The 27,190-nt window shown below is 48.1% G+C and overlaps 1 protein-coding gene across 1 annotated transcript in view; it reads left to right on the top strand.

The window, feature by feature from the left end:
- The window catches only part of Iqca1 (IQ motif containing with AAA domain 1), a 112,741-nt gene that overhangs the window by 70,862 nt on the left and 14,689 nt on the right, over nt 1-27,190 (top strand). Inside the window, exons 13-16 of the mRNA XM_051154319.1 lie at nt 1,655-1,737; nt 9,190-9,297; nt 12,814-13,013; nt 26,352-26,438. Of these exons, the coding sequence (XP_051010276.1) occupies nt 1,655-1,737; nt 9,190-9,297; nt 12,814-13,013; nt 26,352-26,438 (478 nt within the window). The remainder of the gene's footprint in view (nt 1-1,654; nt 1,738-9,189; nt 9,298-12,813; nt 13,014-26,351; nt 26,439-27,190) is intronic.

Below are 27,190 nucleotides of genomic sequence, written 5' to 3'. Positions count from 1 at the left end.
GACAAAGACAAGTCCCTACAGGCATAACCATGGGTCAATCTAATCTAGATGATCCTTCAATTGAGATTCCCTTCTCTGATGACTCTTAATCTGTATCACATGGAAGGTTAAAGCCAGCTAGAACACAGCTCTGTGGTGAAAAGATCTGAGGCTGTTTCCCATTCATTTCAATTTCCAGAAATATAAAGCCACCGGCAGCCACCTTATCCTTTCAGCTTTAATCTTAATGACCAGACTCTAGGCTCCGGTTAACTCTAAAGTAGAACTGCAAGACAGCTTCTGTTTCTCTCATCAAACCAAGTAACCTTTAAACCAGTATTTGCTCAATATACTTTAAGGACATTTTCAAGTTGAATTTTTTTTCCAGATCAAATGTTCATTTGCCTATGAAAACAAATCAAAATACATATGGTTTTGCGTTTGGAAATTCCTAATATATACTTTCATCATGTTAGAGAATTTTTTCAATTTCATGTTAATATTTTATGCCTAGTTACACATTTATATTAAACATATATTCCTGTGAATATATGTACTCAGTACTTCTGTGACAGCATTCAGTACTTCTATGACAGCATTTGATACTTCTGTGACAGCATTCGGGTACTGTCACTCCCAACTATCATAGCAATCAAGCCTTCCTCAACTGTCACCAGAGGGCAGGATATTTGGCATATAATTGGCAAATATAGATCCAGTCAACTGAGGCGTGGGGCCTCTGAACTAAACCATCCTGGTGGAATTTGGCTTGACTCGAACTTAACATTCTTGGGTCTTTTTAATTATTTAAATCATGCTCATTTAGATCAATGTACAGTGAGAAAACTTCTTAAATACAGTTGTGTTTTTTTTACTTCCAACATGAAAAAAATGCAAGAATAGGATGGAAGGATGGAAAAAAAAAAAGAATGTTAAACTATCCCATAGGGTCAAGTTGAATAATTCTCAAGCTGAACCTACTGCATTTCTGTAAACAAAACGCCAGCTAATATCATTGGGGAGTTCATCCACTAAGCAGAACCCTGTGTCTATCATCTTCAGCTGTTATAAATTATCCGTGTCCTGGCAGTATGCCCCTCTTTGAGAAGTATGTGTGTTGTTGTTTAGGCATGTATATCCAGCACAGAGCACATGCACACACACGCATGCCCACACGCGCACACACACAGACAGACAGACAGACAGAGACAAAGAGAGAGAAAGAGAGAGAGAGAACTATCTCTAGTATAAGCCACCCTTGCTCCGTGTAGATGTGAAACCTCTATACTATCAAGTTGAAAAGAAACAGAAGTTTCCCGAAGGCTAATGATCTACAGCTCACAGATTCTAACTGAATATAACATTCTAGGCCCATTGTATTACTGTCATCGGGTAATTTCTAATTCACATCTGGACCATCACAAAGACTAATAGTGTCATAGTTGGTCTCAGACGCCCACAAATATAATTCTTAGTAATGGGAAATACCCAGTATCTACACGGTTGACTGAAAATTCTGTTTTCAAAAAGCCTGATTTATCCCCAAATTGAAGAAATATTTCAAAAAGGCATTTCTTTGCATAAATGAAAGCATACTTCAGAGCAGTTGAGGTCTGAGTTCTTGAGCATTAGTGTGTGCTTGATGACAATGACAATGAATGTGCTTCGTCCCCAGGACCATTGAGTCCCTGTACAAGGAGCTGGTTGAAGAAGGCTTGCTGATCCAGGCCCTGAAGGTCAACCTCTCTGACTACATTGGTAAAGTACCCAGAACAGTGTATGGCTCTGTCATGTGGCACTCCATAGGGTCTGGAAAAGCATTTTATTTGTGTCTCTTTTCAAACGGAAGCGTGGTCACAGTGGCTGCTTGCAAATTGGTTTTTAACAACCTGAGTGGGTGCTGTGACCAAAGGGGCTCCCTGAATAAAATCAGTCCCTTAAAATGGCAGAAGCACATTAGCAGATCTCCTCAGCCAGCTCTTCCAGGCACGACCTGAGGTGGAGAAATGAATGGTTCATGCATTGGTGTCGAGACACTTTGCCCTTGATGCTTCCATGGCCACAAACCTCTCACAGGGTGATCTTCCCAGAGGACTTCTAGGGGTGGGGGGACGGTCAGAAGAGTTGAGAAGAGTGAGGTGGAACAGGTGGAACTACAGTCTTCAACTAAGGGTTTATGTGGATTTTTAAAATTAAAAATGTATCTCTGCTGACCTAAGAGCATGCTCAGTAAAACTACTCACAATTCTGCACCTGGTGGGACAAGGTGTGCTTACTCTGGTGAAGAAAACATCTCTTGTGGTCAAGGACAGTCAAGAACCACAAAGAGCAGTCACACTCAGAAAAATCAAACACCAATCCAAACGCTGTCACTGATGTGTACTCAGTGCGCAGTCTCCACCTGTCATGAACGGGTTCTTAACAACTGTTTCTCTTCCTCGGTCCCAAATCCCATTGCGGGTGTGCTTGAAGTGTAGATCTCTACTCCCCTGCCAGCCCCTCTGTCTTGATCACTGTCACTTCTGTCTTAGTTAACTTTCTTTTGCTGTGACAAACACCACGACAAAAAGCACCTTAGGGAGAAAAGGGGTTATTTGACTTACACGTCAAGGTCACAGACCATCACTGGTGGAAGTCAGGGCAGGAACTCAAGACAGGGACCTGAAAGCAGGACCCAGTGGAGAGGCCACGGAGGAGTGCTGCCTACTGTCTTGCTCCTTGTAGTTTGCTTGGCCTGCTTTTTATACAATCCAGGACCACCTGCCCAGCAGTGGTACCACCCACCGTAGCTTGGCCCTCCTACGTCAATTGCTAATCAAGAAAATGCCCTACAGCCTTGCCGGATGGAGGCATTTTCCCATTTGAGGTTTCCTCTCTCTAGCTGTGTCAAGTTGACACAAGCAAACCTAAGCACGCCTACTGCTCTGAGCTGTTCACGAGACTTCCCCTTTCCGAAAAATCTGGGTTGCTTTCCAAGCTATCCGTACATCGGGTTTCGTCCTGGCTAAATGTTTTTGGCAGGAAAACTACATGCATAAGTGTGTCCTCAGGTCTCCCACTGGAAGTACGTGGAACCTCTTTGTCGCACCTGGTGGCATTTAAGTCGGACTGTGTGGTGAAGGCATGGTCCCCAGCGTCTCCCTTGGAAGTTTCCTCTTTCCCTTTGCAGATGGTGAACAGTCTCTGGCTTCAGAGGTTCTAACAAGCCATCTTTCATGCAAACACCTGAGAATCTACTGGTAATTTTTGCCACCCAGATACCCTTGCCTCTTCATCTCTCAGCTTATAGGACAGGCCTGTATGCTCAGGCAAGCCTCATGCAACCTTCACTTGTTCAGGAGTTGAGCTTGGTTTCACGAGTTTTAGTTACGGGCTCCTCTCGTGTGTTCTATGGTCTTGTATGTATCTGTGCAAGTATGTGCACAGGCGTGGTAGAGAGCCTACACTGATACACTGACGTCTGGTGTCTCCCACTGTTGCCCTCCACCTTATTTTATTTTTTTATTTTTTGAGTTAGAGTCTCTCATTGAATTTGGGGCTCACAGCTGTGGCTGGCTAGATAACGACCTCCCCCACATCTTCCTGTTGCTGCCCCCCCAGCACTGAGGTCGCAAGTGCACAACACTAAGCCTTCCCAAACTCAATCCCTCACACTTGCTCGGCAAGCGCTATACCCTCTGTGCCATATCCCCAGGCCTGGTTTCCTTCACCTCCCTTAATTCAACTCAGCCCTCTTGGTAGAGCCGGACAACATAGGAGGCTATTTTACAGCCTAATCCTTCACTCCTCAGCCTCTGGTTGGGCATAGACCGGCCACCCAGATGGAGGGGGCTTTGGATAGCACTTTGATATGGCACATTACCTCCTTGGATCCATTTCTGGGGAGTTGTGATGAAGTAAGTGTGAGGTAATTTTAAGCACGCCACTCACCACTGGAAAGAACTTTGTTCTCCGCCTCACTCAGGCAGTTCATATCTGGTCTTCTCACGCAGACAGGGTAAAAAATGATCAGCTCCCGCTTGGCCTCTGGATCACTGGTTTTGATGTTCTTTTCTTGTTTTGTTGTTGTTGTTGTTTGTTTGTTTGTTTTAGCATTTTAGTACAGAAGTGCACACACACCCCAGCTGGCCCTTGGTGATTCATGTCCTGTGAAAGACACCTTCCCAGTACTCTGATTTTCCTGTATGTAGACAGGAAAGCAAGTGTGTGAGTCAGGTCTCCAGGACTCTTCCTCCAAGTAGGAGAGCGCAAGGACCTCATACCCAGCAAGCTAGAAACCTCACACATTTCAAAGATCAGGGATGTGATGCAGGTCCAGCAAGTGAGTGCTCAACAATGCCAGGACCTTAAGCCAGCTTTTAGGGCCCTGTGGTTTGCACCTCCATCCTGATTTTAGCTCCTTTAAAATTCCAGGTGTCCTCTCCACCGCAGCAGGTCAGGGCTGCTCTCCACACTCCCAGCTCTGCCCCTGCCTGGATGCTCGGCTCCAAGCACTGGTCCTATGCCCAGAAGCCCAGCAGCAGGCCACTGGCCAGATCTCAGGCACACAAGAAAAAAAATCTACTTTGGCTTTGCAACCACTGCATAGCCTATGCTGTTCAAACACACTCACTTTGAAGAGCCTATAGCCTGCCCCTAGGGAGCAGCAAGCTTCCAGACTCACATGCAAAGTATCCTGGGTACTTACTTATCCCGTGCAGACTCCTTTGCCACATTGCTAAGGCTGGATGTCCAATGCTTGGGGACCCTTGACTAGGATTGGCAAGGCTGCTCTACTCCAGCCTTCCAGAATCCCTGTCCCCTGGATCTTCCAATGCTTCCATTTCTTCTACCGTGCAATGGAAATGCCAACCGCGGCAGCCTCGATGAATGGATGTCAGCACCAAGTGAGTCACAACCCGAGTCCTCAGCCCCTATTAACTGCTTCTCCTGCTATCCCTCTGCCAATGCTGTTGTCACCTTCATTGGTGGCCTCGGGGTGTTGCCATGAGAAGGGCCTCTGACCTTGGGGTGTCCTGCGTTCCCATCCCATTCCTACATCACATCTACTCAGAGCACCAAGAGAGCCGGTCACCTCCAAACAACTCAAGATGCTCCCGAGAGATCTTGGCACGGCATGGCTCCTCAGCTGCTATGCTTGATGAGAAATGGACCAAAGCCCTCTTAATGCCGATCACATTCTCCTCGGTGCTCATCACCTCTGCTAAAGCTTGGAAGATTCCACAGGCTTCCAAAACTCCACTCCTAGAGCTGTGGGGTATGCCAGCACTGCACACAGGCAGGATCTTGCAAGAGAGTTCACCCTGAGGTGTCCTTTGTGTCACTTGATATTTGTACTCTCTTTGGAAACTGAGGAGCCCACGCCAGACACAAACACAGTTCTCCAACATTTCCAGAAGTTTTTGATGTGCATCATTATGGCTGGGCTTTAACTCTGTAGCTGTGTAACGCCAGGCTTGTCCATAGAGCACCATGCCACAAGCAGCCCCCACCAGGCAACAGGAGCACTGAGTTGTAGGGGTTTATATGGCCAATGTGTGATGTGCCAAGGAGTGCTGTTTATGTTCATAGACCCTCCTGTGTGCTGTCCCTGAAGGAGTTTTTTTTTAAGAAGCTAGGTTACTGGCTAGGGAGATGGGTCAGTCAGTAAAATGCTTGCTGTGCAAACATAGGGATCAGAGTTCTATCCCCAGAACCCATAGAGAACAAGCCAAGTGTGGTGGTGCCTCCTAGCGCAGGGAAAAAAACAGAGACAGGCTAATAAGCCTAGCCTACCAACTGAGCTCCAGGCCAATGAGAGATCCTGTATCAAAGCCAAGGTAAAGAACTGAGGAATGGCAGGGATTGATAAACCGCTTCCTTCTTCATTCCTTTCTTGTTGCTATATTGAAGAGAAGGGAAATACAAGTGGCTGGTCTTGTTTTTATTCCCAGAATCCTTTGTGTTTCTGGTTGCTCTTCACTGTGCTCTTCCATACTGCTTCTCTCTGTGTGGCACGGCTGTCTCCACAGGGACAGCAAGCCTGGCAGCTTAAACAGTAGACATGGACTGACTCATGGTTCTGAAGACTAGAAATCCAAGGTTGACATGTGGTGGGGTGGGCGCCTTCTGAGGCTGTGAGGAAAGCACTCGCTGAGTCTCCTCTACTCCGGATGGCCACTCCCACATCTGCTGTCACTTGGTGTGTGGATACTTCACCCCTTCTGCGCCCTCATCTTTGGGTCCTATTCTCCCTCTTGGTGTGTCTTTCTCTATATCCAATTTTCCCTTTCCTATAAGGGCAGGAATCTTGTTCATTTTCAAGCACCTGGTGGTCCCACTGTCTAAAAGCACTTCCGCAGATCCTCCTTCCAGGGGAGGTCACGTGGTAAAAAGCTGAACTTAGACCCCAGTGCACAGACTGTACCAGAGCTCAGTGCATTCCCTACCTGCCTGTCTGTCTGTCTGTCTGTCTATTTTTTCTTTCAATTGCCCAGCACTTCCTAGCCCGGCTTCACACCCTCTATCTCAAATACCTTCTCTTCTTCTTTCATCTTTTCCTCTCCCTTCTGGAAGACCTGGTGCTTGTGCAGGGCATCCAGAACTTTCTGTGCTCTGACTTTATCGATGGGACAGGATAATGGCTCCCATTCTGGGCAGTCATAAAACACAGAGACATGCTTTCAGAATGAGGCTCGTAGCTTGGCAAACAGCCCGGGCCAGTTGGATCTTTCTCTCTATCAGAACCAACATCCACTAATTTAATTTAATATAATTTGTTTAAGTAAAATCTGCTAGGTTCCAGAAAATATGGTCCGCCTGGATATGAATATGGATTTGCATAAGCAAGAAAATTGAGGTCACTTTCACAGCCCCTCTAATGTCATATTTACTGGCAGTAAGCATCAGATTTAACGGTTGCTACAGGGTCTCTTTCCCTTCTGGTGGAGGCTAAATTAACCATTCTGCTATTTATTACCTGCTTGTTAAAACGCAGGAGTCTTTGGATCCGTGATGGAAGTGGCCACTATCATTCATTCCACCAGCCAATGCTGTCGTCCTCGCCAAGGACTTCTCTTTCTAATGCTGAGGACTTGGAAGGCTGCCCTGCACAAGACAGCAGCAGCCAGTCTCTTGACTTTAAGCTCTAATTTTCCTCACGTTTGGAAATGTTATAAGCACTGGGTGCCTTTGGTATTTCTCACAGGAATGTGCTCCTTGCATCTGTCACACACACACACACACACACACACACACACACACACACACACACACACACACTGGGGTCAGTGAGCGCCTCAAGTAGGAAAGAAGGCATGGCGGGGGGCGGGGGAGGACAATCAAATGCCCTGCCTCATTCTGGGGGTATTTTCACTACACATTCAGAAACAGATCACGGGAATCATAGCAGTACATAAAGGTCCATCCTTGTGACAAATGGAGACAGCCAAACTAATTTTCTTGGTGACCTTATCTAAATGAGTTAGAAAATAACACTTCAGATTTATGGCCAGTTACAATTAAGCCCTTTGATATCTTTAATTAAACCTGTAGAGATTTATTTCCACATTATTCCTTTGGTAACCCTTTAAAAATGATAAAAAAATGTAAATTAATATTACCCTCAACAGGAGATGTTTCTATTTATCCTGAATTAGACTCAGACCCTTTCTTTCATACTGCACCGCTCGGATACACGTTCAACGTGGACCTTAAATAATTTGTTGTGGAACTTTCTGACAGTGTTAGACATGATCTTTTAGAGGCCAAAGAAAAACCTGCAACATTTTAGCTTCTTTGTATGTCACTCAGAACTTTATCTCACTTGACACAACCAAATACTTTGTGTGTGTGTGTGTTTGTGTGTGTGTGTGTGTGTGTGTGTGTGTGTGTGGTGTGTCTCTGAGCAACAACGCTGAAGATCAAACCTGGGACCTGGTACCTATTAATCAGCTGGGGGGTTTTTTTGTTGTTGTTGTTGTTGTTTGTTTGTTTGTTTTTCCATGGGAGATTATTGTAACAATTAATGCTATTTGCCTTTTATTTCATCTGGTATTTCATGCTTTCTTTCCTGGTTTCTCTTCAAACCTTATCTAAGAAAAGATGCCATGGGTTCATTCTGTGGCTGTGACTTTTTTTTTATTTAAAACCCTCTGACAAAAAAGCTACTTGGGGAGAAAGAGATTATGTGGTTTACACTTGCAGGCCACAGTTCATCACCGACAGAAGTCAGGGCAGGAACTCAAAGCAGGAGCCACTCACGGAGGAACACTGCTGGCTACTCGCCCTCCTGGCTTTTGCTCACTTACTCACCCATACTTAGCTACCTTTCTTATACAGCCCAGAGCCACCTGCCTAGGGAATGTGCTGCCCACTGTGGGCTGAGCCTTCCTATGTCAATAATAACCTACACAGTTCCTAGCCCCGCCTGCTGGGGTTCAACTAAAGCTCGGCAGGAGAATCAACCTGTATGAAGAGAACACAAGACACAAAGAAATGGGGTCAAGTCTGGATTCTGATCAAACCCCCTTTATTGAAAATTTTCAGAGTTTTTATAGGCACGAGGGCATGGGTATTTGCGTAAGCGAGGGTTACTATGGATACCTAACTCTGGAATGCTCCAGCAGGTGTCTACCTTTACAGCTGCTATAATCACAGAAGAGGGAGAAATTCCAGAGAGAAAGGGAAATTGTAAAAGATCTGGTTAGTCAGGAAAAAGTTCCCAGAACTGCTGCTCACAGGCAGCTGGCCTTTAATCTGATTTTACCAGTAGTCTTACTGGAAAAGCTAGTTTATAGCCAGAAAGGAGTAGCTCTTACTATGAGCTTGGGGGTCTTAGAATGACCATCCGCCACAATAAACCACAACAGGTATCTAACTGCCAAACCACAACAGGGTCAGCTGATTTCTGGTAAGTGACAGACTGCTGGAAAAATAGAAACCTAAAGGTGTAGGTTCTGACAAGATGGCTGAACACTGGCCATATGGCCTACTGTCCCCAACAAGTTCCCCCATAGGTATGTTCACAGGTCAAGCTGATCCGGGCAATCCCCTGATCAAGGCTGTCCTCTCAGATGACTCTAGGCTGTCAAGTTGACAGTTAAATGTGACTAGGACAGGACAGATGTATCCGGGCTGGCTCTTCCATGTTGTGTTTGTATTCTCTGGCCTTTCATTTTTTCAGATCACCTTGGCTTCCCATTCACTCACCCATGTTTCCTTCCTCCCCAGGTGAGTACAGCTACCTGGGGACGACGCTGCGCCAGGTAGCCATAGAGCCCATGCCCTCCCTCCTAGATGTCAAACAGCTCATCACACTGTATGGAATCTTGCCTTTGGGTAAGGACTGGCCTTTCCTACAAGCTCAGACAGCAGCGTCCCTTCTTGCTTTGATGGTAGTTCCTCTTTGACACCAAAAGGACTTCTCACTTTCCCAGCTAAGCCCTTTCTCACTTCCACAGTACATGCCCGGCTGAGCAGGGCATGCTGGGAACTCTTCCATGGTACATGCCCAGCAGAGAAGGGCATGCTGGGAAGAGAGCTTCTGTGCCATCTTTGGGTCTGGTTTGCTTTATAGCAGTTGGCTGGAGAAAAGTGGCCTTTGTGAAGTTGATGTGCTAAGCTCAAGAGCTAAGGGGGCTGTGTGCCCTCACGTACTACCTCCTATGGCTGGGTCCTGGACAAAGAAAGTGCTCTGAAACCGATGGAATGCCTTTCCTGTGTACCAAGCCCCCCTCCTCCGCCCAGGCTCCATGATCTCCCACAAAGTCTCTTCTCACTGCTGATAAAGTTCCATCACAGTTCTTCAGACACAGCTCTAGGGTGTGGCCGGGGATGCAGAAAGGCATGTGGTCCCTTCCTTCTTTCCTTCTGTTTGGAGGCTGCCTCAGGAGGGCAGGCCCACGACCGGCAGAGCTCTACCCGCCGCTCTGAAACTAGAAACTACTGCTTATTTCAGCCGCTTCCATAATTCTGTCCCGCTTTGACTTAAGAACTTAAGTCTGTTGGCAAGAAAGCCTTAAATCCTGTCCTGACATTACGTCAGGAATAGTAAATGTAATTTGGGGGCAATATAAATATACACGTGCTGTATTTCATATTGCACCGCATACAAATAGAACATATTGGAGTACATGATTTAATGACAACAAACTCAATATGTAGTATTCACAGGGCCAACTTAATAAAATACATTGAGCCTCTCACCTTATTGTAACGTAATGGGAGACTGAAAAACAATGAGCCAGTAGGGTCTATAAGGAACTGGTCCTGCCTGAGTGTCTGCTACAGTTGATCCCTCGGCTTGCAAGTCCCTGGTGTACATGGCTTTCCATTCTGCTTTGAAAGTCTCTCTTCTGGAAGCAGCCGGCCCCCCTCCCACCCCACCAATCTCCCCTCACCTCTTTGTGAGGACCCTCCCATTCCCCCTACTCCCCACTCCACCTCCAATCCCATGCTGTCATCAACAGCTGCCAAGCCCTCCTGGCCATAAAGTCAGCCGGAGAGTTTGTTCTCCTTAGTTTTATGTCACCTGTCAGGAATGCAGACACAAGTAGGGCAGAAGAGCTGTGTGTATGCAGATAGGCCTCCGGGCGCTTAATCTAAATTTCATGTGTCACCTCCAGCTGCAAGTGAACGCAACCTGGGGAGATGTTGGCACAATTCCTGAGGCTGCTGCTTGCCTCTCCCATCATCATAGGGGAGCCCTCGTATGGGAAGTGGGGTCCTGTTACAAAAGGAAAGAGTCAAGGCCTTATGGGGCACTGATTGTTCAGATCACGTCAGTCATGGCTACTGGCATAAACCCACACAGGCCAGGTCCCATACCTGGTCACGAAACAGGACCCCATCCTAAGAAACCAGTACTAGGGTTGAAGCTCCCTGGACCCCTCAGGGTATCAGAGGAAACCCACAACATGTCCAATCAGGTCCTGGAAGAGGAGGGGAGGGTACTGGGGTGTGTGTTTTCTTGAGTAGACATGGGTCACTGTCTTAAGGAGGTTTGCTTCTATGGTTCCTAACCCTTCAGAGCCCTTAGAGCCACTGACCATCCTCCATCTCCACATGGCAGGTGAGTTAGAGAGAGGCAGAATGGGGTTCAGGACCTAGAATGCCAGCCCTCCTGTTACTCTAAAGTCCTCCAGACCTTAAACAGGCGCTACGGCCAAAGCTAGAAGTGTTCCAAATCACTAGGCCACTCCATTCGAGTGACACCTCCTGGATTCCTGGGTTAGCTGGGCCCTCAGCACAGAGACCGTCCCTGGATCACCCTCTTAACCTCTGAGTGGTCTAAGTGATCCCTCTCTAGAAAAGTGACGTGTCCCATATGTGCATCTGGCACATCGTCCCCAAGGTCTCCTTGTATCCCTTGTCCAGATCCCACTCTCCACACTGTCCTTTTCTTCTGCCAGCCCTTCCCAGGCCTCACTCATGCCTGGTCCTGGCCAGCACCCTTGGCAAACCTACAGTTCCACCTTTCAGAGACCATACTACTGTCCCCAGTCTCCCCACTTGCCCTATCTGTCTGTCCTTGACACCTCACTAATCAAAACGTACACTGGTCCCTTCAGGCCAACCTGACTGGTCACTCAGCCTCCACCACTGGGATTCTTCTCACACACTGCTCCTGCGATCCCCTCCTCCAAAGTGCCACATAGATGTCACCTTCTCCCAGGGCCCAGCTGAGGCCTCTAGCTGAATTTTAACTTCTCCGCCATCTGTGAATCTTGAGGTTCCAAAAACCCTTTGCCTCCCACTAGTACATGAAGCCCAGCCCATCCTGGCTTTCTGTCGCAGGTTCACCCTCTCAGGGCTCAGTTCCCTCCTGACCAGAAACTCTTAGTAGCACATCTCAAGACCTTTCCACTTTTAAAACCCACCCTGCCCAGCCACGAGAGCACCCAGGGCTTGCCAGGGCCATACCCAAAGCATCCTTCCATGTCCAAATATGAATGAAAGAGGAATGACTGGCCTCTTTCCCAAACACACACACACACAGAGTTCCTTTTCCATCATGGCATCTAGCTGTAGTCCCCACTAACAACAAACAATGCACCCATGTTCATGTCACTGAAAAAAAAATATGGAGAATGATAAGCAACTAGTCAAGACATAGGTACCCAGAGTCAGTGAAAGCAGAGCCCCTTGAGGACAGCTATTCCCCTCACCATGGTGCCCAGCACTGAATTCTGTGCATCATGTACCCACTGAGTGCCCGCTGTGTTCTGCTAGTCCCCCTCCCCACCTCATATCTGAGAACACCTGGCCTGAGGTATAGACTGTGTGGATAAGGACAGGAAGTAGGAACAGTGATAAGTTGTTTGGTTGCCAAGCGCCAGGTGACCTTTGCTCCTGACAGTCTGGGGCCAGCTCAGGAGGAAGACCTCCAGGCTTTGTCCCTGGCCCTTGGCCTTTCCCTCTGTCTCATATGCTTCGATATGTAGTAGAAAGGAGGGTTCCAGGGGGAAATGAACATGTCTTAGCTGGCCTCATTGTCCGTCTCTCTGCATTCCGTTCCCAAGCTGTCAGAGGATTTAGTGAGGCTGTTGACAGACAGAGAAACCCAACAACCACCACCAAAAAAAAAAAAAAAAAAGTCCTGAATAAGCTATTGCAGGAATGTTCTTTAAAATTACAAGTCTAGAAAAATGCAGGACCAGGGAAGAAAAGCTAGTCTGGAGGACCCCAGAGGCCATTGGGGCAGAAGGTGAGCCTTGGGCTTGACACGATTTCCATGTATTCACCATGGCCTTAGAGACCCCTCCCACAACGCAGCCACAGTCAGAGGCAGCCTAGCATAAGGGCTCTGCTTTTCTTGGCAGCGCTCAAAAGCACTGGCCTCTCTGCCTTTTCCAGGGTCCGCAGAAGTGCATGAGAAAGCTCCCTTGGTGAAGTCGCTGCTGTTGGCTGGTCCCTCAGGGGTAGGGAAGAAAATGCTGGTCCACGCCATCTGCACGGAAACAGGGGCTAACCTCTTCAACCTGTCTGCCTCAAACATCGCCGGCAAGTACCCTGGCAAAAATGGCATGCAGATGATGCTCCACTTGGTGTTCAAGGTGCGTGCTGTGGCTCTCTCCTCCCTCATCCAAAGGACACCCAGTTCCTGCAGGGCACTTCGCTAGACCAGCAGACACCACTATGTTGAACTCCATTTCCATCCTCCCTTAAGTTTATTCATTGTCACATCTGGCTGAGCACTGCACAATTAGAAACAGCTTCTTTGGAGCCTAAACGCCCTACTGTGCGGCCACAGGGTTCCTTGCTGAGATGCCTGTATGTCTCCTGGAAAATCAAACCCACATTCTCCTTCCTCAGCTCGTCTCACGGCCTCCATCAGCAGCTTGTATTGCTTCCCATGTGGTATAAATTAACGACACCCCATTACTCTCTGCACGCTGGCTCTTCCAGCAGGTCTGAAGGAGGAACCTGCAGGGAGCTAAGCCCAGCACAGGCAAGGATGACACAGGGTCGCAGACGGCAGCTCAGACGACCAAATGCACTGCCAGCTCTGCGACCTTAGTTAAGTTCTTAACAGCCCCTCTGGATCCCATCACCAGGAGGAATGAATCTTAAAGAACTCAGATACAAATCTTCTATATGTGATACGAAGATTTACAAGATGTAATTTCCATCTGGCTGAGTACCTCGAGGTTATCCCCGTGCTGGTCAACCCTCCTTTAGTTTGTTACAATGTCAGCTTTGACAATAGAAACAAATGTGGCTGCACACACTATCCAGGCTGGGCACTGCGCTGACAGTGTCTTCTCAGAGCTATAAAGTACGGGGATGGAAGTGTCAATGGAACAGGAATAGAAGTGGGTCCCTCTTAGGGATATTGATTCAGTATATCTCAGATGGTGATGGCACCAGCGGGCTTTGTTCCCTCAGTCACGTCTCACCATCAGGCCCTGGAGAACATCACTCCCCCTTCTTTCATGATTGTCACAAAGGAACCCTATGTCACAATATCAGTAACAGGTGCCTATCCGGTGTGCTCTGCTCGTATCTTTGCCTGCTTTGTGTGGCTGGATGGGTGAGTGGGCGTGGTTTTGTTGGCATGAATGGGATGTACTTGTGTATGTAGGGGTAAGCATGCAGGTGCGTGAGAGTGCATTCCAAAGCCAGGTCAACCTTGGCTGTCATTCTTCAGATACCATCCGTCTCATTTTAGGAGGCATGGCCTCTCACTGGCCTGGACTCACCAGGTAGGCTGGGTAGGCTGGCCAGAAAGCACCAAAGACTCGCCTATCTCTACCTCCCCAGCCTTGGAATTAGAAGCACACACCAATGCCTAGCTGTGTTAAGTGGGTGCTGACCAGCGATCAAACCTGGGTCTTCATGTTTGTTTAGCAAGCACTTTACCAGCTAAGCCATCTTGCCACCCTCTTCACCGCTTACCTTCCATAGGACATTGGCTTCAGGGTTTGTTAGAATTATTTCTATATCCTGGATGCAAGTCTTCATCACACATGAACTGTGAGCACCAGCATTTCCCCAGCATCTAAACTGTCAATTTGACCTAACATAGAATCAAGGGGAAGAGAGTCTCAAGGAGGAACCATCTAGATCAGGCTGGCCTGTGGGAATTGTCTTGATTGTTAATTGACATAGAAAGTTATAGCCCATTGTGGGCAGCGACATTTACTAGGCGGGTGGTGGTAAACTGTGCAAGAATAAAGAAATCAATCTGAACAGGAGCAAGCAAGAAAGCAGCATGCATTCACTCCCCTCTGCTCTTGACTGTGAATGTAATATGATGAGCTGTTTGAAGTTTCCTCCTTGACTTTCCTGCTATGATGGACCGCCATCTAGAAGCCTAAGCTAAATAAATTTTTCCTATGCTATGTTGCTTCCACCATCCCTGCCCCTGGAGCTAATGTCTAAACCGCAGCCTTTTTCTTGCTAAGTAAGCACTTGACCCCTGAACTAAACCTCAACACCTCACCTGTGGTAGTGGTGCACGCCTTTACTCCCCGCACCTGGGAGGCAGCCACAGGCAGATCTCTGTGAGTTCGAGGCCACTCTAGTCTACAGAGGGAGTTCCCGGACAGCCAAGGCTATACAGAGAAACCCTGTCTCAAAAATAAACAAAACAACAATAAGCCCCAACTCCCCACTTGCAATGTTGCTTTTAGTCCAGATATTTTATCACAGCAACAAATATAAAACTAGGACCATATTCACTCCTCACAACAGCCTATGACCAGCCGCACAAAGAGAAGGAATAGCTTGGCTGGGTCATGGTGCTGCTGTGTGACACCCCCACCACCAAAGTCCAGCTGGAGCCTCCATGTTTCATAACCGGAGTTATGAATTCACAGCTTGTGCCTGCGTCTCTTTCCTCCCCACAAGGCTCCTGCTGTGACTCTGGGCACAGCCAGCGACCTGACCATTGTTTCACTTCTAGGAAAGTGAGGGCCCTTGTCTTGATAATAGATAAGCAATCCTCTCACTTACTAGACTCATCACCACCCGACATTATGTGGACAGGAAATGCTAGATGTCAGGATATTAAAATGTAGAACAACACATCATCCACCTAGACCCCTCGGTGATGGCGCCTGAGACACACCTCATTAAGTTTCACCTTTCTTGTGTATGTAGCTGATTAATGAAAGACTCAGAAATCTCGGGAGTGGGAGTCATTCAATTAAAGACTGCTCCAAGAGGCCACTGTGCCCCCAGGAAATGACTGACAGGGCCGCTATCTGCATTTAATTAACCAGTGAAAGGCAGGATTAGGAGCTTGCTTAGGGAAGTCAAGGGCAGGTTGCTGGAGGGTGTGGCTCACCAGGGCCCAGAAAGCTGGAGGGTATCGGCGGCGCTATGGAAGGTAGGACCCAGGTCATAGGCTCAAGGGCAGCAAGGCTGGCTCTGTGGGGTTTGCTGGAGGTGAATAACAGCAGAACAGCAGGATCCGATTACCCAGCATGCCTCATGTGACTAATCTGTATGCCTGAATTAATCTTTAGAGAGAAGCTGCAAGCACTAGGAACATGCTTATGCTCTCACTGCCAGCTGGGGGTGCTCAGTCTCCTACACCACCCTAAAAACTGGGCGGAAAAAAACCCTCTGATTTGCTTCACAACCATAGAGTCAAGTCCATTCTGTCACCCTTGCTTCTTAAGGATTCTTGGGTTTTACACAGAACAGCAGGGTAAGGGGTTTCTTTAAGGCATGTTCCGTGTCAATGGGAACACCTGTTATTTCAGAGTCTCTGTCCAATTGGGGACATCTTGTCCCAGATGAAGAAAAGAAGATATTGCCATTAGGAAATGTTAGGAATTACTTGTCCAGATCAAGTAAACTTTCACCATCCCTCCAGCTCCTGGTGTAGACAGGGAGAATTGAGACACCAGGAGCTGAGGATAGAAGTGAGAAGACACAGGGAGAACATTTTTTTTTTCTCAAGGAACCAAGGAAAAGCTGAGGCGACAGAAGGGAGGAGAGAGACATGGGGAAGCTCTAAGAAAGACCCAGCCCGGCAGATGCCTTGATCTCAGACTTGCAGCCCCGAGAATATATAACAGTACGTTTCTGTTTTTAAGCAGACAGACAGACAGACAGACAGATAGACTGATCAATTTGTTGATTCAACATATGATGGATACTGACTAAGTACACATGAGCAGCAGGGACATTTCCCAGGATGCCACAAGCACCCTCTTTGGATTCTTATGACAGTAAGTCAGAGGTAGAGGTGCCAAAGGGACTTTTGGAGACATCTAACCAGCAGTGAGGCGCACACAAAGGAGTTATACCTACTGTCCTTTTTCATTGTGCCCAAATCCAATAAAGTGAGAAGTCATGCTCCCATGCTACAGATAGGAAAACTGAGACTCAGAAGAACCAGAAGCTGGAATCTAGACTTAAGGCCAGGCCAGGCGTGACTCCAAAGCCATGGTGTTGGCTGCAGGGGGGCCCCTGGTGGGACAGGACCCTTAGGCCAAAGCATCAGCTGGGACCATTCCAGCTGTGGACACCCCTTGGACTTGCTCCCATGGGATCCCCATCTTCCTACACTCTCTGCTTGGTCCTCCCTCTTCCCTCTTTTCATAAGAAAGATCCTGACCCTTCAAGCTTCTCCTTAGAGATTCAAGGGAAATCAGAGCTCAAACAGCAAGCCAAGCAGAACCCACCAGCCTGCATCTCAACCCAGGGGAGATGCTGGCTCTTTCCTGATGACCCAAGTCTCTTTTCTTCCTCCTTCTGCGCAGTGACCCAGCCAAGGGCCAGCACAGGAAGAAGGTTAAGATGGCTGCTCTGCTCAGGGGTGGAGTCAGGGCCACATCTAGGTCATGCAGCCAGCAAGCAAAGGATGCCCAAAGCTCTTGTGCCCTGTTCCTTCCCTGGGAGAGGACCCTGCCCAGATATGCTGCTGTCCAAGGCCTCTGCCAGAGTCCCAAGAGGATCCCCACAGCTCCTGGGGATAAGGACTCTGATGAATAACTCCAAGACACTGCTGTTGTCTTGTGAAGAATGTGACACGCATGTGATACAGGCCACACCTGACCTCAAGACGGAGCTAAGGAAATGAAGAAAGGAAGGGGGTGACTGGGAAGATGGCTTGGTCAGTAAAGTGCTTGCCAAGCAGTGTGGAAACTTACATTCCATCCCGAGCACCCATAGAAAAAAACAGCTGTGGCCATCCCAGTGCTGTCAAGGTGTAGAGAGGAGGGTGCCTGGGGCTTGCTGGTCTGCCCAGCTTAGCCTCATCAGCAAGCCCCAGGTACCACTGAGAAGCCCTGTCTCAAAAGACGAAGAGCATGAACCCAGGGAACTACATGGAAGGTTGAGCATCACAGAGAGAGAGAGAGAGAGAGAGAGAGAGAGAAAGGGGAGGGAGGGAGGGAGAGAGAGAGAAGAGGAGAGGAGAGAGAGGAGAGAGAGAGAGAGAGAGAGAGAAGGGGAGGGAGGGAGGGAGAGAGAGAGGAGAGAGAGAGAGAAGAGAGAGAGAAGAGAGAGAGAGAGAGAGAGAGGAATGGAAGGAGAATCGGGAAGAGAGGAGGGGAAAGAAATTACTGGCTAGATATAGCATTGTGTGAAAATCAGGAGGCCTGGATAATGAGCATAAATCCTAAAAGGGTATCTGTATGAAGGCCAAGGTCATCTTCCACAGTGTGATGAAGGCAGTTTCTAATTGAGGGATGAGGTGCAAGAGGATCCCCAAATCTTTTCCTGCGCATGTACTTTATGTATAGTAGTTTTCTGCCAACAGCAGGTTTAAGCAGTGTATATAGAGTTCACTGTACTCTTACACACACACACACAGTCCCACCAGCATCATCCCACAGTGCTCATATGCTGTAGTCCAGTACCCACAATGCCATGTCACCATCACTACAAGGCCATATTTCATCATCGCTTTTAGTGATGGGCCTCTAGGTAGCCAACGAGAGCTCTGTCTTGTCTTCCGCTATCGGAGCCTTCAGCATTTAGTCCTGGGAGGACAGAATCAATGATGAGAACATCCAGAGAGGAGCCCAGATGGAACCATGTGGAAAAGTCCACCCCAAATGGAGGACACAATAGCTTGGAAAAATGAAAAAAAAGAATGATAATATCCCTTGGCCACAGAGCCACGTAGCTGTAGCTGGTTCAAGAGGATGGAAACAAGATGGCCACTTTCCCCGTGGAGGTACTAGTTTTAACTGCCCTCCAAGGACAAGTAGAGCTCCCAAGAGAGAGAGAAATCATTGGACTGTGGGCCCCTGCCCTGCCAGCAGGGTGTGAAGAAGCATGCTATGGACTTAAGTCCCTCAGTACGGGATAGTAGGCTGCTGATATTGTATATGGGTCGGGGGAGGCAGTGACATGTGACCAGGCTTGGATAGGATGTTTCTCCACCCTGGAAACACTTAGGGGGTAGATGAGGTATTGACTGCAGTTAAACCTGCCCAGGGGAGTTAAGCGTGCCTGAAATATATATATATATATATATATATATATATATATATATATATATATATATTCCCAAGTTTTCCCAGCATTGGTGCAGCCTAGAGTGAGCCCTTTGACCCCTGTGTAGAACAGCATGGGCCAGGAGGAACAGGGCTTTCAATGTGAAGTCACTGCATGTGTGAGCACAGCACCCCTCCTAGCACCCCAGTAGCAGCACTGGTCCTATTAGCCTAGCCTGCCTCCCAGCACACTGCCCATCAGAATGAACAGCCTTTCTCGTGAGTCCCTGCATCCCTGCTCATCCAACTCCCTCTCTCCTGCCTCAGTTTACCTCCTTTTCATCAGCTAGGCTCCCGGTTTTAGGATACTTGTGCTCTTCTGTTGGTAATCATTTTCAGCTTCAAAACCGAGTTAGCCTCTTGCTAGAACTTGAAATCGCCTCATTGACTATATAAAATGTAGCGCAGGAAGGCAGCAATTAACAACAGAATGTTAAGATAGTGGGATGCAGAAGAAAACGCCTTTGCATAGCGTTCAGATAGACTCCCTAGTTAGTAGAGTACATTTAGAATGTGAACACCCAATAGCCTGAACCCTTCCGCTCCTCTCCAGCAGGACAGCACCTCACACAGGCCCAGGATACTGCACACCTGAAGGCAGAGGGAGGGGTCCCCACCACCTAAGGTTCCTTCTGTCCTGCCTAGAACAGTTCTAGCAGTATCCGTGGAACAAAGAGCAAACGAGTGAAGGAATGAGTACAAATGGACCTCCTAGCTGGGTAAACTGAGGCCACAGCATAGAAAGCAGACCTTGGAGTTTGCTGCTATTTCCCTGAAGTTCTCCACATCCGGTGAAGCGGGACCTTGTGAGAGACAACCCTAGAACATTTAGGGCTCATGTCTGTAACATACATGATGTAAGCATGTTCTAACAGCTGAGCCAATGTGTCCTGAGGTCTGATGCCTGTGGTGACCATCAGGCAGTGTGCTCCAGAGCTCTCTAAGCTGGTAGAAGCCTCCTTGTTTCCTTGTTTTGATGAAGCATCTCCAGCTTAGACATTTGATAGGACTGAAGAGCCCTCTGCTGGCCACGGAGTGAACTAGCCTGCATGAGGTTCAATTACATTTAATTGGCCATGACCTCAAACTATCTGCATAATTTAAATGAAGCTTCTCCGTAGCTAAGTGAAAATTAAAAGATATCATTTTTCATCAGCAAATTGTCAAATCTTTTTTTTTTTTTTGGTTGATTCTCCTCTCTATTTTTCCTCTCTCTTTCTCTGTCTCTGTCTCTCTCTGTCTCTATCTCTGTCTCTCTCTCTGTCTCTCTCTCTCTGTCTCTCGCTCTGTCTCTCTGTCTCTCTTTTTCTCTCTGTCTCTCTCTCCCTCCTCTCTCTCTCTCTCTCTCTCTCTCTCTCTCTCTCTCTCTCTCTCTCTCTCTCTCTCTCTCTCACACACACACACACACACACACACACACACACACACACACACGGCACGGAATAGCAGACCTGAGCACTTACTGTTGGTAACCAGTGCTGACAAGGGAGAGAGATAGACAGGTGCAGCTTCTAGAAGGCTGAGGTACAGGCAGGTAGTGCCTCCAGGAACAGTGAGTGTCTGGTTCGTAAGACAAGGAAATAGCAGAGATGAGAGCCCGTCATTCCTGCCATTCAGGTGTCCTCAACTCAAGCCAAAGGAGCCAGGGCTGAGCCAAGTCATGTCGTTGCTCCATTTGTTGATTAGGGAGCTGGCTGCAGTTTGGTAACCATCATGATGGCTTTAAAGGCTTTTCTTTTGGGGTGGAAACAGCCTGGCCTTGCACTTGCTGGGTTAGCAGACAGTTGACTTCCTCAAGGAACTGCTGGGCCACTGAGGTCAGTGTCATCCTGCACAAGTGTCCTGACTTACTGAGCCTTGATATTTAAATTGGTAGAACAATGCAAGTTTGTGGTGGAAGGAACATACCCACTCAACAGGCAGCCGGCTAAGCTAGTCCTGAGGTCTCATCTTAGGCAAAATACTTTTGAAATGAACAACCGGCCTGTGTGCAGGTCTGAAGTGAGTCTGGACCCAGTTAAAATAATGAAAGGCACAGATAGGATATGGAAACAGATGTCCAGCGTTTGGGCCACTTCTTCCCCCATCTGAGAGCTGCAGGATCTTGTAAAGAACTCATATTTATAAACTGATAGGATCCATGCAGTGACTGTAGACACTGTGACCTCCCGCATATTGGACCCGGTTCTCCCCAGGGTCAGGTTGCTCTGGAATATAGCCCAAATTGGGTAATAAACTCCATGAGACCCAAGGTCATAAGTACCATCAGAGAAAGTTGAAAAGAACTTTGAAGAGACTGGGCCTGGCATGGGCCTTTGAAACCTCAAAGCCCATCATCCCCAGTGACACACTCCCTCCAACAAGGCCACACCTCCTAATCCTTCTAATCCTTCCCAAATAGCATTGCTCCCAGATGACTAAGCATTCAATATATGAGCTACGGGAGCCATTCTTATTTAAACCACCAAAGCAGCCTCTGCAAGGTGACCTAGGTGACCATTATTTATCACAATCTCCATGCTAGAGGTCCTATGTGCAGCAATGCTGGTAACAAACTAAACACTTAGTCCCCTGCTGTCTTGGTCAGCGTCTCTGTTCTGAACGCATTCTGGCCTTGCGGCCTAAGCCGCTGTTTTGTGACAAAGCTTTGAAAGAATCTGTACAAAGAAAAATGGTTTTAACAGGTGACAGATTAATGGCCCAGAGTGTACATGCTTTTGGTGCCCTGTAGTGGTCCCTACCTGTTCACCAGCAGTGGGAGGTATGGATAGATAGAGCCTCTAGGTGGCTGTGATTTTAAAGCCACACAAACTCATGTGACTTCCACCAGGCTCCCTCCAAAAGTTATTCTAAGGGAATACCAACCATGTGCCCCAAAATACACATCTAAGTACTGGTAGATCTAAGAAGTCAGCCACCACCTATATGTTCACTATAAGGGTAGAACCATGAACAACAGTCCCTTGTGGAAGCATGATGTTCGAGAAGTACATTTCCTGTTTGGGGGATGGGCAGCCTGCAAGACAGTCCACAGGGCAATGTTCCCATATCAGTGACTGGTGTGGAGGGGTTTGTAAAGACAGGAAATGTCTGAAGACAGATGTGAGAAGGACAGAGTCGAGGGGTCTGGGCCAGTCTGTGTTCAATAAGAGACCTCCTTCTCAGAGATGTGTCCAGTTGATACAGTCTTCAAAAAGAAATCCAAGAGGAGCCACCCAAATGATACAGTCCAGGGGTCCTGATTGGGGTTTGTTTTCTCTGCCCGTTAAAGAATTAAAAGGCAGGAAAAAGTTGAAGTGCAACAGGCAGCAGCAGAGGGGTCTCAAGCACCCCAGACTCATTAGCTGAAGACCAGCATTTATTGGGGGCAAGAAAATAGGCACGCAACAGATACACAGAGAAAAAGACCCTCTGTAAAGCAAAGGGAGGACCCAGAAGGCCAAGCACGCTGGTCTAGTCATGAGGCTGTGAAAGCCTATGGAGTGTCCCTGCCCTACTAGCAGACACCTACGGTGGTTGATTGCTCCAATTGTTGTGTGACATGTCTTGAGCAGACCTTGAACTTGTTGAGCCAGACCATCAGTGGGGCGCCTGCTGGTGGGGGGCAAAAAAAAAAAAAAAACCTACAAGGCCTTTGTTTTAAGATGCAGACTTTTGTCTCAAGTCAGGAGGGTAAGGAAGAAGCCGGCCATCTTGGAAATTCACCACTTTTATTACCTAGCCATAGCCCCTCTCCCTATCTGTCTGCCTACCAGGGAGTCTGTCTAACTTCCAGTCTCTCATCATGTCACACACTGTCCCCAGTAGTTTTCTCTTCTTCACTCTCTCCACACCTCCCACCTTATCTCTCCCCAATGTTGCCTTTTCTGTCTTTCCCACTTCATCACCCGCCATCTCTGTGGTCCTCTTGCCCTGGACACACTAAGCTGCCAAACATGTCTTCACTCTCCCATCCACCCCCATCCACTGTTTACACATCTTCCTGAAAGACCTTCTTAGTCTTCTAGACTCTAGTCATGCACACTTGAGCTGCCTGTCATCTGCCTTCTGTCCCCTTCACTCCTGCCAAGGCCACCAGTAACATCCTAGCAACACAGCTTCCTGACCAGCATTGCCAGCACTCCCAGATACTGTCTTCCTCTGTCTGCCTCTTCTCATGGCTTCCCAGCCGGGGCTGGTACCATTCAGGTGGAGCCTACATCCTGTGCTGTTCTGTGGTACTTTCTGAGTCCTCTCCACCCTAGCAAAGAGTTTGGTGCCTAAACATGATGGACTTCGCCCTGTAGGACTGGAGTGGGATCGCTGTCCCCAGCCCTCCGTCTGCAGTGCAGCCACGACCTCTGCTAGAGACTCATAGGATGTGGAAGCTGGAGAGTCATTTATTAAGTTGCTTTGACATCTCTGGGCACTGGTTTTATAAAAGGCTATAGATGAGGAAGAGAGAAGCAGAGAGGGCATCCCTTTCTCGTGTGGCATGTATCCACTGCAAGGGTGACAGCTGTGAGACAGATGGCTTGGTTTGTGCTGGTCACTCCTGAGGTGATTGGCTTGAGGGTTTTCAGTTCACACCATGCAGCCTCACATTCACTAGCGGCCATGCAAAGTCACACCAGAGTTGGGGGGGGGGTGAGGGGGGGGTGGAGAGCGGCACTTCCAGGAGACACTGGCAATGAATGGGCTTGGGATTTGGGGAGAAGTGCGCAGCACAAGAAGGGCCAGGCCAGATAGAAACTGCTTTAATTTGTTACTAGGACAGACTGGAGTGTGTGTGTGTGTGTGTGTGTGTGTGTGTGTGTGTGTGTGTGTGTGCTTACCTGTCCATGTGTGTGCGGAGGCCAGAGGTCAACACTAATTGTCTTCCTCAGTCACTTGTCAACTTATTTTTAAAGGCAAGGTCCTTCCCTACCCCCCTCTCTTTCTGAACCCCCCTCCCCCATCTCTCTGAAGCTGGACCTGGCTGCCTTGCTTACACTGGTCAGCAGCAAGCCCCAGGGATCTCCTCTCTCTAGCTCCCAGCACTGGGATACATACACCACTATGCTGTCTTTTTCCCTGGGTGCTGGGGATCTAAGCTCAAGGTACTTACACTTTGCATAGCAAGCACTTATTAACTAAGCCGTCTACCCAGACCCTTGACTGAATTTTTTTTTTATCTCCTTTTTTTTTTTTTTTTTTTCCTAGCAATCAAAAAAAAATCTAGGAAAAATAAAATGTCTATTTGGATTCTGGTGCCAAAAATAAACCACAGGAGGCCAGACCAAAATAAAGGACCCACAGATAGAGGTTGCGCTAAATTCAGAAGTCACAGTGGTTTGGGGTAGGGCTCAATAAAGAAGCAATGTCCATGAAGAGAGAGCTAGAGTTGTGGCATCAACAGTGAGTGTTTGGCTCTTCAACCTCCATGCACTCATCTCCAGCCCTCGCTTCTCTCCCCTGAGGCAGGGACTCTGGAACTGCCCGTGTCCTTGGTTTAAAACAGACGAGGGAGCCGGGCAGTGGTGGCGCACACCTTTAATCCCAGCATTTAGAAGGCAGAGGCAGGCAGATCGCTGTGAGTTCGAGGCCAGCCTGGTCTACAAAAGTGAGTCCAGGATAGCCAAGACTGTGACACAGAGAAACCCTGTCTCAAAAAACCTAAAAAGAAAAAAAAAATAAAAAGGAAAAAAAAAAGACAAGGGAACCACAGGTGTAGCCCATGTTTCCTGCATCATGCTGGCCTCCATCTTGTGTCTGTCATTTTGCAGTTGTGCATCTTAGATCACCTCTGACCCTCAGAGTCACTACCAATAATGGGACATACTTTGTGAGATTGAGTTGAGGACATTGCATACATGTGAGGCACAGTCAGGGCCCGATGAATGATGGCTGTATCGCATGCATGCTGGTTCTGACATGTGATGGCTGTGTCACACGAATGCTGGCTCTAACATGTGATGGCTGTGTCACACGCATGCTGGCTCTAACATGTGATGGCTGTGTCGCACGCATACTGGCTCTGACATGTGGTGGCTGTGTCACACGCATGCTGGCTCTGACATGTGATGGCTATGTCACATGCTTTGCTGGCTCTGACATGTGATGGCTCTGTCACACGCATGCTGGCTCTGACATGTGATGGCTGTGTCGCACACATGCTGGCTCTAACATGTGATGGCTGTGTCGCACACATGCTGGCTCTGACATGTGATGGCTGTGTCGCACACATGCTGGCTCTGACATGTGATGGCTATGTCTCATGCATGCTGGCTCTGACATATGATGGCTGTGTTACACGCATGCTGGCTCTGACATGTGATGGCTGTGTCGCATGCATGCTGGCTCTGACATGTGATGGCTGTGTCGCATGCATGCTGGCTCTGACATGTGATGGCTGTGTCACATGCTTGCTGGCTCTGATGTGTGTAGGGCACAGGCCCTGTGCCTGGTCTGAAGCAGCTCCACCTCTCACTGCTAGACTGCCCTCAGTTACACTCCACGCCACCTGAGGCATGGGATTTAAGAATAAGACTTGAACTCTCAAACTCTACGACCCAGGGTCTAAAAGCCTAATACCTCCCAACTGTGCTGGTTTCTACAGTTTGCTGAGTGTCCCAGCACATTAGGGGGACAGAGGTACATCTGACCCAGGTGTTGCATCAGGTTCAATCAACATCCTGGTTCTCACTTGGCACATTAATGCCAGGGGGAACAGGCTCTGTCATCACGCCCCTAATGACTTTCCCATCAGCCACTGCGTAAATGATGTTGCCTCAATAATGTTTCAAGACATGTATAAATAAGGGTCCCTAACACTGTATATATGCTGTAGCTGATAATTGCTTTTAACCCACCACAATTTTGCACAAAGCAGGAATTGTTGCAGAAATACTTGAACTCCACTCCTAGGGGGGCGTTTTGAAGAGATGGCTAGGTGTGTGGCAATTATTCACATGCCTTCGCTAAGTCCAAGCCTAACTCTGCCATGAATCCCCGGCCCACTCTAGGAAGGCTCCGAGCCACCATCCTGCAGGGGAGCCTCAGTCACAAAAGCACGGGTGAACAAATAGCTCCATGTTTTCCTGCAGCAAGCAAACTTAAATGAACCTGGGAACTGTGAGTAGGCTGTGATTAAAACACGTGGCCCTGCTCCCATTCACTCTCAGCTGAAAACCAGTGCTTTATGACAAACCAAACCAGGCAGGGGCTCTGGGCACCAATACAGGAATGTGTCCATTAAGGCAAGCCTGTGGAGGTGGAGGCCACTCCACAGCCCCACCTCCCAGGCAGTTACTGAGATGCAAAGAGCAGACGGGGCAGGTGGACAGGCACACTTCTGGGTGACCTGGAGGCCCTGCTTCCTCAGGGTGTGTCAGAGATGCCCTCAGTCGGGGAAAGAGGGCCAGTGTCCCCCAGGAAGAAGCGCATTCACCCCGGACTGCCTCTTGTGCCCTGCAGGTGGCCCGCCAGCTTCAGCCTTCTGTGGTATGGATCCAAGACACGGAGAAAACCTTCTACAAAAAAGTCCCGCATGCTGAGAAGCGGGTGAGTCCTCCTGGCTGCTTCCTTTTTATTCCCTGACGCCTTCCTTCCTCCGCAGGGGCCCCTCACAAGGGACGGCTCTACCTTTCAAGAAAAAGTCCTAGCTTTTCAAGGCAGTAAAGGAGACATGGGGAGGGGGGGGGGTGTTTAAGTCCTTCTGCAGTAGGCTCTCTCTGCTCTGAGTGCCTGTCAGTGTTTGAAAGAAGCCAGCGCCTTGGTTTTTATGAGGCATAATTTGGGAGGGAAAAAAAAAGAGGAAAGAAGGAAGGAGGGAGGTTTTTCCAGCTCAAACATGATTCAGAGGAAAGAAACAATTCAGAGAACTCTGCTCACTTACGGCCAGAGGCACACATGGAGTTATTATTACAATTTCCTATTGTTCATAATAATAAATAGGAAAGGGCCTGAAATTCGTGAACAAAGGCCATCAATAGCAAAGCTAAGTGCCCTGTATTCAGAGCCTCTGGGGAGCTCAGTCTCAATTGCTTCCTTCCTTCTTTTCTCTCCTTTCAATGGCCCACACTTCCCCCCACAAATCACCAGCAAATTTCCCACAAGTTAAAAAAAAAAATTACAGATACACAGGCTTGTTATCCCACACCAATTTGTACCAGAGCAAATAGTGGTTAGCTGTGAATTTCTGATTAAATCGGTAAGGATTTTAATCACTTATGTATTATACATCATTTTCAGCAGGTAGAGGTGATTTGGGTAAAGCCCCAAAGCTCAATCTTTGCTTCTCCAAATGAGCCCTG

Source organism: Acomys russatus, chromosome 12 (assembly GCF_903995435.1).
Source record: "Acomys russatus chromosome 12, mAcoRus1.1, whole genome shotgun sequence".
NCBI classification, from domain to species: domain Eukaryota; kingdom Metazoa; phylum Chordata; class Mammalia; order Rodentia; family Muridae; genus Acomys; species Acomys russatus.
This window is presented reverse-complemented; position numbering and strand designations above follow the sequence as displayed.